At 54.8% G+C, this 10888-nt stretch overlaps 3 protein-coding genes across 3 annotated transcripts; 2 read left to right on the top strand and 1 right to left on the bottom strand.

The window, feature by feature from the left end:
• Positions 1–530: 530 nt before the first annotated feature.
• On the top strand, positions 531–1849 carry NECHADRAFT_57605 (uncharacterized protein; the record flags this gene model as incomplete). Its single annotated transcript, XM_003053752.1, has 2 exons — positions 531–727; positions 789–1849. 2 exons carry the CDS (start codon positions 531–533, stop codon positions 1717–1719), a joined length of 1128 nt encoding a protein of 375 aa, XP_003053798.1. The 3' UTR covers positions 1720–1849.
• A 328-nt stretch (positions 1850–2177) lies between these two features.
• NECHADRAFT_102391 (uncharacterized protein) lies at positions 2178–3237 on the top strand. The gene is made up of 3 exons (XM_003053753.1): positions 2178–2534; positions 2595–2679; positions 2750–3237. The coding sequence occupies exons 1-3, from the start codon at positions 2291–2293 to the stop codon at positions 2979–2981; spliced, it is 561 nt and encodes a 186-aa protein (XP_003053799.1). The 5' UTR covers positions 2178–2290; the 3' UTR covers positions 2982–3237.
• Positions 3238–5552: 2315 nt separating this feature from the next.
• Positions 5553–6732, bottom strand: NECHADRAFT_90349 (uncharacterized protein; the record flags this gene model as incomplete). Its single annotated transcript, XM_003054457.1, has 6 exons — positions 5553–5591; positions 5625–5982; positions 6230–6286; positions 6343–6491; positions 6547–6649; positions 6707–6732. The coding sequence occupies 6 exons, from the start codon at positions 6730–6732 to the stop codon at positions 5553–5555; spliced, it is 732 nt and encodes a 243-aa protein (XP_003054503.1).
• Positions 6733–10888: the final 4156 nt, after the last annotated feature.

Here is a 10888-nt window from a genome sequence, read left to right on the forward strand (position 1 = left end):
GCCCCAGAAGACCTTACTCGTAAACCGGTAAAAAGCCGTGAAACCAATTCAACCGCGACTCAATATTAACCAACAGTCGCTTATTAGTCCGGCGCGGTGGCATGGCGTCCTGGGGTTTCCCCGGGCCGGTCGTTGTGATTGGTGCGGGAGTCGAGATGCAGACTGTGGTACAGCCTCCGAATCATGCCCCCATCCATATCGAGGTAAACCCCACAGAGTACCACCGAGTGGGAAGGCGTGGGAGCAGACTGGCGCGCTGGATCTCAAGAGGCCCTTGTCTGTTGTCCTGACGTGGGGAACTCGAGATTTGCCATGCAACCAAACATATACCGATGGCAGCGCGCATGACCCCAAATTTTTCTCCGTGTAGAAAGGGGAAATGTTTAAAAGGATCCTTTGAGCCTCGTCCGGTCCGGCTGGGTTGATCACTTCTCCTCGCGCTCTGCTCTGCTTCCAACCTCGAATCCAGACACACTAGCATCACCAGGTCCAACCGCAGACGAGACAGACCCGAACTACACAAATCCATCATGAGCCCCTCAGCAGTCGATGCCCCCGCGACTGCGGACGTCAAGACGACCCTCAAGCCCAACATTGGCGTCTACACCAACCCCAACCATGACCTCTGGGTGAACGCCGCTGAGCCCAGCGCCGAGAGCGTCAAGTCTGGCGCCGACCTGAAGCAGGGTGAGGTCAGTGTTGCTATTCGAAGCACTGGTATCTGCGGGTAAGTAATCCTCGTCTTCTGGACCCCGCCTCGCCCGGATTGGTTTCTCACCAGGGTATAGCTCCGATGTTCACTTCTGGCATGCTGGTTGCATTGGCCCTATGATCGTCGAGGGTGACCACATCCTTGGCCATGAGTCCGCTGGCGAGGTTGTCGCTGTGCACCCCTCCGTCACCAACCTCAAGGTGGGCGACAGGGTCGCCGTCGAGCCCAACATCCCCTGCGGTACCTGCGAGCCTTGCCTCACTGGTCGATACAACGGTTGCGAGACTGTCCAGTTCCTTTCCACCCCTCCCGTCCCCGGCATGCTCCGCCGATACATCAACCACCCTGCCGTCTGGTGCCACAAGATTGGAAACATGTCGTATGAGAACGGTGCCATGCTCGAGCCCCTCAGCGTTGCCCTGGCTGGCATGCAGAGAGCTCAGGTTTCCTTGGGAGATCCCGTCCTGATCTGCGGTGCTGGTCCCATCGGTTTGATCACTCTGCTCTGCTCCGCCGCTGCCGGTGCTTCACCCATCGTCATCACTGATATCTCTGAGAGCCGATTGGCGTTTGCCAAGGAGCTCTGCCCTCGAGTCATCACCCACAAGGTCGAGAGACTGTCTGCTGAGGATTCCGCCAAGGCCATCGTCAACTCCTTTGGCGGCGTTGAGCCCACCATTGCCCTCGAGTGCACTGGTGTTGAGAGCAGCATTGCGGCTGCTATCTGGTCGGTCAAGTTCGGTGGTAAGGTCTTCATCATTGGTGTTGGAAAGAACGAGATCAACATCCCCTTCATGCGCGCCAGTGTGCGCGAGGTCGATATTCAGCTGCAGTACCGATACTGCAACACCTGGCCCCGGGCCATTCGTCTGGTGGAGAGCGGCGTGATTGACCTGTCCAAGCTGGTCACCCACCGTTTCAAGCTGGAGGATGCCCTCAAGGCCTTTGAGACCTCGGCCGACCCCAAGAGCGGGTCGATCAAGGTCATGATCCAGAGCTTGGAATAAGCAACGAAGTCATGATTATAAACGGGGTGCTTGGCGTATGTATTTGAGGTTGAGGCGTGTGTTTGGGGCTTGCTCGTAGAAGAATGCCTCTCTTTTTTTGGGTTATAGAAATACGAGAACAATGGAAAATTGAATCAAATCTCGTTCTTCAATTGCTGAATGAAGATGATTTCGTGAATGCTGTAACAGTCGCGCACCGGAATCTATATGTAGTTGAAAATTGTGAAGAAGAAAAAGAACACAATGGTGATTGTTGTATTTCACGTCCCCTCAGCCTGACCATGAGCCGGCGGCTATCAATCGGATCTGGCAAGAGTGAGGCATCGCTGTTATTGCCGTTCGCCCAGGACTGCCGCACAGTCCAAAAACGGTTTAGCGCCAATAACCTTCGGCTCAACCACCACCCAGCGAGTTCTCCCGAGCTTTTTTTCTCCCTCAGACGACCTCGCCCACGATTACGATCAGCCTCGACTCCATCAATTGACCACCCGCCGCAGGTCTCATCACCCCACGGAGCTCCGACACCGATCCCACGAGGCTTCTCGCATCCCTCATCGTCACCTCCGCCGCCATGTCGTCGCTCGCCCGTCCCATGCTCCGCTCGCCGGCCCTCCGCGTCGCCGCCCGACGCTTCGAGAGCACCGCTGCCCAGAAGGCTGCCGAGGTCACCAAGAACACCGCTGCCCGTGCTCAGGAGGGTCTGTCTCGTGTCACATCTGCTGCTGGCCCGGCCATTGCTGGTGCCGCCAAGGGTGCCGCCAATGCCCTGAACAAGGTCGGCGGGCGAACGGGCAAGGTCATCAGCTTCGTTGAGCGTACGTCTGCCACGGTATTCAATCGCAGCGTGGGCAATTGGATGCTGACAAATTGAACAGGACAAGTGCCCTTTGTGGTTTACTACTCCAAGGTTGCCCTCGAGGTTGGCAAGATTGTGTTCCACGGCCAGAAGATGAGCCCTCCGTAAGGCGCCCCCTCAATTGTCCCGCAAATAAATATTGGGCGGGACAGCCGGCTAACGCGCATCCGACAGCAACATGGCCACTTTCCAGACCACCTACCAGAACCTCCTCAAGACCATCCAGACCCGGGGCATTCTCCAGTCCTCCCAGAACGTCATTCAGCAGGTACGGAATATCGGCCCTGCTCAGGTCGCCGCTGGCGGCGTCGTCCTTGCCGAGGTTCTGGGCTTCTTCACCGTCGGCGAGATCATTGGCCGATTCAAGCTCGTTGGCTACCGCGGCGAGACCTCTTCGCACCACTAAGCGTGTCCCTGTAATGTAGCGAGAGTTGTGGGGATGTATGAAGAGCTGGGGAGAAAGACGAATGTGAACGACTGGGTTATAGACATGGCTTCCCCGGCCCGAGGACGCCTGGGAAGGGCTGATTGGAGACTCATCTATTCGGGGAGTTGGAACCTGGGAGATTAGGGAACGCCGGTCTCACTGGACCTCGATGTTTGTCCTCTGTGAGCACCTTTCTTTTGTAGAACTGTACATCAAAATCAACACCCAGCGGGTTGCCCCCGCCGTGGATACCTTCCAACCAGCGATATATGTGTCTTTGTGTGAGATCACTCTACTTGGCCCATTCCTTGCGTCATCCCCATTGACGTTGGTTAGTTTTATCTTGCAGTCTTGTATTTCGCAACTACATAATGGATAATGATGTGCTTTGTGGGCTCTACAGAGTGACCAATGATTCGTCAACGTTCGTTTCAAGACAATCATGCTTTCTTCAGAAATTATAAGAGGGATCTTCCACTAACTCATTTATGTCTGAGGGGGGGGCTCGAAATAGTCTTGCAACTGTCAAGTCCTGTGGTGCTTGGGCGTCGTGGAGGAAGAAGGCTTGACTAGAGTTACCTAGGATCCATGATAGTTTCTTAACCGCAGTGTGTTGAACTTTATCTCGAGATCTGTGGCAAAATATGCTTGCTCCCATGACTTTCCGCTAGCATAGTGCAGTTGTGATGCTTTGTCAAAACTCCTTCAACAAGGTCGTGCTACAGAGTCCAACGCCGTAGTCCATGGCAACAGTCAAGAGGAAGTCCTGATCAGCGACTCTTTAAATTTGCATGACTTCATCTCAAGATCCACATGCGACACAAAAGAGTGTATCCAAATCACATGCAAGTTTATATATAGCGTCTGGTTCACGTGGAGAGCGGTTCATGGAAACTTTGCCTAGGTGAAATGGATATGCTCGCAACATCACTGAACTTGCCCAAAAGACTCTAGGAAACGTGTATAATACTGCTGGGTATTTCTCATTATGATATTTCAGATACAGATATATGGGCACTGTCGCCCTGGCCGTTGGCCGATCAGTAGAACGAGGACTCCTTTGCTCAAGCCCACCAAGACGGTGTACTAGCTCAAATGTAGCCCACAGCCGCCTTGTTTGATGCTTGGTGTGCAAGTCGACATAAGGCACTCAGCGCAAGGGAGTGTTCCCTTCGATCCTCATGAGCATATCCAGGGCACACACATATCCTAAGCAAACACATATCCATGGTCGACAATTCCGTCGACAAGACATTTCAGAGCGTTGGCCAAGGCACGTCGGCCTAGAAACCGAAAAGGCCTGTCCGAGAAACAAGCCGCTGGCAAATCCGCCCAGATGGTCAAAGCCATCCGCTCCGGACGATACTGAGAAAACTTCTCAGCCAGATGAAATGGCACCAGCGAACGATGAAGGAGACAGCGGTGGTATGAGGGAGAGGAATCGCGCAATTCAGGCAAAACAACCTAGTTTTGGCTTGTCAGGATGAAAACCTGACCCTCCTAGATGCTTCCAGAAGGCCATTTTCACCGAGACAAAGCCTTGACCAAGTCATTCACCTTCTGCTTCTGGAAGTGAGCACAGTGACCACGGTAAATGGGTCCCATCCCTCGCGATAAGTCGATCGGACCCCTCGCTTAGTTCCCAGTGTCACCTTCTTCGCAGAAGCGGGCAGCCTGGGCGGCAATGCCTTCAGCAAGGCCTGACCGCCACAATAGATCCGAAGAGGTTGCCGCGTGCAAAGACCACGTCGTGATCACACGGAGCGCGATGCGGTTCGGTCAAGTCATCCGATCGATCCGCGCTGTCGACGGAGCTGAAGGCCCGAAACGAGAGAGGGCCGTCCCGAGGTGTGCGGAGCTATTATGGAGTCCCCGGATTAGATCTTGGCAGGCAAATTAACAGCTACCAGCCACGCTGCGTCAAGCCCTTGCCCGCACACGCACGCGCACGGCGGCATCAGTGCGTTTGACAGACAGATTGATGTGACCAGGTCAGCAGAGTCCGGGCGGTCAGGTCTTTTCCGCCGTGATCAACGGGGGTTCCTTCATTAAAATGGCTGGTCGTTTGATGAGGGCCCCCCTTCCTTGTCGCTGTTGGTGATACCGATCATGACCCCTGTCGCCAGATATTGATTCCACGATGCCAGTTCTGAGGGAGAGCGTCTCTTGAAACTCGGCGGATCCTCAAACATGGGAAATGAGTGGTACCGTGACGCGCTCGGAACAAAGCGTGGTGCCATTTCGGAGCTGCCAGGGTGTGATTGTGTGCAGCGGCCATCGTATTCTCAGTCCGCCCCCTTTAACGACGAGCCTGGGCTAGTAAACAATTGCAGGAGCGGAGCGTGTCGCGACGATCTGCCTGGCATTTAATGTTATCGTCTTTCCCACTGAGTAGCATAGCATAGCATAGCATGTCTTGCGTTGGGTCTGACGAGCTTGGGGCCGCAAAATGGACCAAGGCCTTACTGAGGGGGCCCGGGCTTTCTCGCCGTCCACATGTGGCTGCGAAGCGGTTAATATCCCATTCTGAAGTACAAGAACATCGATAACTCACATGTTGCAGTAGGTGTGGTAGCGCAGAATACAGGTCTCGCGCTTGACTCTTGCGCATAGCTCACGGACCTCATCAGGCCCCAGGCCATGCTTCTCAACCAGGGGCATCAAGCTAAGAGACTCCAGGCTGTGACTTAGACCGAGGTTGAACCATCTTGCGATCTCTCGTTCACGCCGATCAGGAGACCAAGGGCAGACAAAGGCCGGGATAATCTCGTGCTTGATGTCGACAAACCCTGTAGCTTCGAGCATTTGTCGAGTTTCTTCTGGTGCCACTCTTGCGGTACGGTTGAACTGGTCCATTCCAGTGAGGAACAACTCTGCCCACTGGGTAAATGAGGAATTCGAAGGCCTTTCGTCGTCGTCCCATCTGGGTGTCCAGTCGATTTCCACGTGTTCCATGTGGCCGAGTCCCGGAGTCAGGTGCCTGCACATGGGTTAAAACAGCTGGCGGCGGTGAGAGCGTTGCACATACTCAAATATTTTGCGATACACTTGGGGCCACAAATCGGTCTGAATGCTTCCAAGCATCATCCGCAGATGGATCAAGTCGCAGTCTGATAATAGCGGACCCCATGTCGGTTCTTCGATATCATATTGCTTTGGCATTACCCCTACAGGGATTCTGGGCACGTTAGCCTCTGGCTTATGACTGAGAATCCTTCAAGACTTACAGAGCGGGCTGAATCTGGTTCAAGTCTACAGCCATAATTTGGGCGTCTGAGAGACAGCTGTGGCCTGTTAGCGAACGTCGGAAAGGGGCCTGCATAACAAATCGAGTACTCACTCTTCTGCAACGTTGATAGCCCAAATTCCAGTTCCTGTACCAAGATCCATGATTCTGGGGGTTTTCCGCATGATGGGAGTGTGGAAGGGCTTATTGCCGCTCGCGACCAGAAAGACTTTATGGAATATATCCAAGCGATTTAACTCTTCCTAAACAGCCTGGATTAGAGTGCGTGACAAATACTCCAGGCAGGGATTGACTTACTGAATCGATGGGAAATAGATACTTGCCAGGCTTCCAGGAACCGTAGAAGCGACCATGTTTCCAGTAACCATCCTCAAGATACCTCCCCTCAGATTCGGTTACGCTAAATGATGTGAGCCTGGCTGATTCCTCAAAGTCCCTGGATTGGGATGGTACACACCTATTTTGTGAAGACATGACGACCATGGGAGAAGACCGTGGAAGGACTCCACGTCACCAAGGTTCAAGGTATGAGGAACGAGGTCTCAGCGTGGCTTGACTGTGGCGGAAGACTGAGAGAATCCAGATTTGCCTTGCTGAATCCAGGATGTGGGAGGATTCAAAGCCCAGTGGAGAAGACTGCTGCAGATGTTAGCAGAAGCACAGCAGCAAGCCAGGATCCACGAGACGGGAAATAGACATGTGTGGAAGGTGATGCAGAATTCGGGACCAAGATCTGAGGGATGGGCAAGACATGGGAGTCCTGAGAGCTAAATAAGCCCAGCAACATGCAACATCAAGACCCAGGTTATCGAGGACAGCGCGGCACGGTTCGCTGGCACCACAGGACTCGAGAGTTTCAACTCGAAAACCATCCGGGCTTAGACCCTAAAACGGCGCAAATGGCGCCGAACAACGGTAGAGCTGGTGAGACGTAACAGACTCGCAGCGTTGTTGGTCGCACGCGGCTCCTGCATATCAATGCCCCAGGAAAACGCTCCATGAAGTTTGTGGCCAGAGATTCGAGACCGACGGGGAAGGGGGATCACAAAAAAACGGGGGCAAACGTTTGAGAAGTCGCGAATGGATGGATGGACGCTTGCTTGCTCCAACCAGCACACATGACTATTCCCAACAGCACTCACTTACAGAGCAGAGGTAAGCTTCCAGGTTGAAGACTCGGGGCCAGGTCCACGCGTGCGAAGTAGATTAAGAGGCTGTAGGAGGTAACGCCAATGAAGAGGGACCGTACAGCGTTGGCGACGGGGAACCACCAGACAGGATTGGCTGGAAGTGGAGGTCGAGAATCCGACTCAGGACGAGAGGGGAGCTGTCAATGTTTCCGGAGGTGGGTTCCAAGGCGGAGATGGGCCCAGAGAGAGGTTGTTCTGGCGAGGGCTTTATATGTGAAGCTGCTAGGAGGAGGTCTGTCTGGTGCTTGGTCCAAGAGTCGAGACGTGAGACGGTGGTGGGGGAGGACAAGCTCAACGAAGTCAAGTCCAAAATCAGAGGAGGGTTTTTTTTCCCACCTGTTCCACCCCTTTTCTTCCCACCGCGAACGTGCGCAGGACGAATTATGCAGGATGAATGCTCGGACTGCTGATTGAGATGCTCAAAAGGCCAAGGCGGAGGCAAGGCAGAGCAATGGCGGAGAAGATGTCACGGGCAAGGAAGAAGCTGGAGAAGATGAGGAGGAAGGTTGTTGATACTTATTATTGCCGGCCGGAGGGGACGTGGAGCGCGGAGCGGCGTGTGTGGGCATGGGATGGAAGTGGATGGGATGGGACATGGATGGAATAGAGAGAGGGACGGTAGGTAGGTAGGGACAGTAGGGACAGTACAGGTAGGAGCAGCGCAGGGCAGTAGAGCGGCGCACCTCAGTGCAGCGAGCGAGCCTGCGCAAGGAACCTACTACGTAGTAAGGCAGGTACGGGCAGACAGCCCAGGCACAGGTAGCATGGGACGTGGGACCCGTGGGCGTGGCCCTTGTGATTTCTCCCCTTGCCTCTTTGTATTGCACCCCCCGTTGACCGTTGTTGGTCGAATTTTGTTTTGATGCGCCTCGAAAAGCGGTTTAAGACTTGTGTTACCATCCCTGGTGAGTCCGGTGGGCTGGGAATAATTCAAGTGACAAGGCGAGGTAGGTAGGTAAGCTGCTACCCAGCAGGTATGGAAAGTACCAAGCGTCCATTGCAGGATGGACAGTCATGAAATGTCCTGGCCGACCAAGCGTCCATCCATGGCAGTAGACGGACAATCGAGTCTTTCGGGGCACACCTCTACTGACTGAACTGGAGGTGGGTGGTAAGGAAAAGAAGACCCAGGGGGGCGTGGCCGTTGTAGGGCCCTGGCGCCGCAACACCATGGCAGAGTTCCGGGGGCAACCAACTTCGATTCCCTGGGGCTACCATCCAAGGATGGATATGGCTGGCTGACTTGGGGACGGATTCATCGAGGCAAGCAAGCACGGCTCCTCGACATGCAAGGCACCTTGGCGGCACACAGAACTCGCAGCCCGCGTGCCCAGCGTCAAGACACGGCCTTGTCTTGGTTGTCCGGAGCCAGGCCTGCAAAGTTGGCCTCTTGACGTTGGTTTCTAGGACCAAATATGGTCTCCTCGTCGGTCTCGCAGCTGGCCGCCCCGAGGCCCTGTTGTTCTGTAACACCCGAGATCACCTCCATTTTCGGAACCGCTTGTCTCTCCAAGCTCCCGGTATGTGTTTTAGTGCCGGTGTGACCAAGGCTCTGCATCCATTCCGAGGTAGGTAATCAATGTGCCAAACAAAGCCGGAGGCGGTGCCGAGTCCCAGACTATGCCATTGTTCTTTTTAACAGTACAAGGCGAGGTGGGCGCTATGATGGCATGGCTGTCACGGTAGATGGTGCCGAAGCCGCAACCGCAACCGCCGGGCGGCCTTGGGAACTGGACGGGTGTCGTCTAGGTTTTTTTTTCCCGCGTTGGTTAGGTCGGTTGGTCCCCTCCCATCCCTTCCCTTCCCTTCCCTTCCTTCTCCAGCCGTGCCCGAGCCATCAATCAGTGATGGCTCCATGTCACTGTGGAGGACTGGGAGGAGGACTGGTGGTCCCGCCGGCGGTGCGAGGCGTCTGTGTTTCGGGGTTGCCAAATGCCCCTAGCCGACCACGGCCGTGCCTTAGCGTCGAGCGAGCCATGCCATTTAGCGCGGAGCAGGGAACAAGGAACCATACATGGATCAGCGAGCGAGGAGAGAATTAGAGACAGCTTCAGGTGGGTGGTGCATGACCGTGACCATAACCATGACGGGCACTGAAGACAGGGCCTGCCGCCCTCCAGAGTGGTGGCTGAGTTGGGGCCAGCATCCATTGTGGATGCAGATGAATGGCGTAGCGGGTAGTACTTGATCGAGGATCGAGGGAGATCGGCTTCAAGAGCAGGCCATATTATCACCACCTGCCTAGGTGGGCAACATATCTGACTACTGCCTAGTGCGCATAAAGTTGATGTTATTACTGAGCCTCGACAAAGATGGATGCCCGTGCCCATTTTGGCCTCTCTGACTGCACTTCAAAATAAGGATCTGCTCTTATCTTGCAGTCTTAATCACGGGCAATGGCTGTTATAGGCATGGAGGGAGGATCTTCCCGACGCAGGTAGGTCATGAAACGGGTTGAGGAAGGAGACAAGGTCCGGTCTTTTTCCGTCTAAATCGAACAACTTCTCACCACCAACTTCTGCCTACCTGCATCCATCTACATCCACCCTGTTCGTCTCTCAGTCATGTCTCCCCCAAATTCGTCAACTGCATCGCCGGCTCCGATTGAGGCAGAGGGAGAAACCCGCAAAAAGAAAAAAAAAACTATGCGCCATTCTCAACCGTCGCTGCTCGCCTCATCCCCCCAGCCCAGCCCAGCCCAGCCTCCATGGATAGAGGACGTCAACCAACACATCCCGACGCGATGGGAGGCTTCCCTAGTGCCCGCCTGCTCCTCGTTGCGCGCCGCCGCCGCCGCCATCTGTGGCAGGGCCAATGCTCCCTAGTGACTCGAGCTAGCCGCCACCCTTTTTCTTTTTTTATTGCCAGACGCGCCGAGGTAGGTGCTTGATGCCAGGGCTGCCCCTTGCGCTGGACTCTCCGCGGCACGCCCACGCCCGCAGGCAATGGGCAGTTCAAAGGAATGCCCGGGCGTTGGCGCATATTAGCCCCCCGACCACTGAGACTCATTGATGGATTCCTGTTGCTTGGCTTTGGACGCTGTTTGGCCCCATCTCTTCCCGCTGTCCTCGTTTCGTCCCGTCCGGGCGCCGCCGTCTCCATCTCCGTCTTTCTTTCTACTCACCGGCTAGGGTACCTGGGCCAAGGTAGACATGTCCATACCTGCCATTTCCTCTCTTGGGCATTGGTTTTCAGCTGTGGCATTGACCGTTGTCGATGGCTTGGATCTTTGCCGTGCTGCTCGACACGACTCTTTCTCAAGGAGCTACGAGATCAGCAACAGATGAATCGTTGGTGGCTTAGGAGGCTACCTATTCATGGATGTCAAAGTGAGGCGACATACGAGGCAGGAACGCACGCCTTGCAATATTCACACCAGCTTTATTCCCATCGAGATGGACTTACGCGCTGGATCCCAGCCCTCTGGTACAGGAGGGTTGCCAGCTTCA

Source organism: Fusarium vanettenii, assembly GCF_000151355.1.
Source record: "Fusarium vanettenii 77-13-4 chromosome 1 genomic scaffold NECHAsca_1_chr1_3_0, whole genome shotgun sequence".
NCBI lineage: Eukaryota > Fungi > Ascomycota > Sordariomycetes > Hypocreales > Nectriaceae > Fusarium > Fusarium vanettenii.

Coding starts and splice junctions, on each gene's coding strand:
- NECHADRAFT_102391 (XM_003053753.1), top strand. CDS start 2,291: ATGTCGTCGCTCGCCCGTCCCATGCTCCGCTCGCCGGCCCTCCGCGTC. Junction 2,535..2,594: donor GGTCATCAGCTTCGTTGAGC/GTACGTCTGCCA, acceptor CAAATTGAACAG/GACAAGTGCCCTTTGTGGTT. Junction 2,680..2,749: donor GGCCAGAAGATGAGCCCTCC/GTAAGGCGCCCC, acceptor CGCATCCGACAG/CAACATGGCCACTTTCCAGA.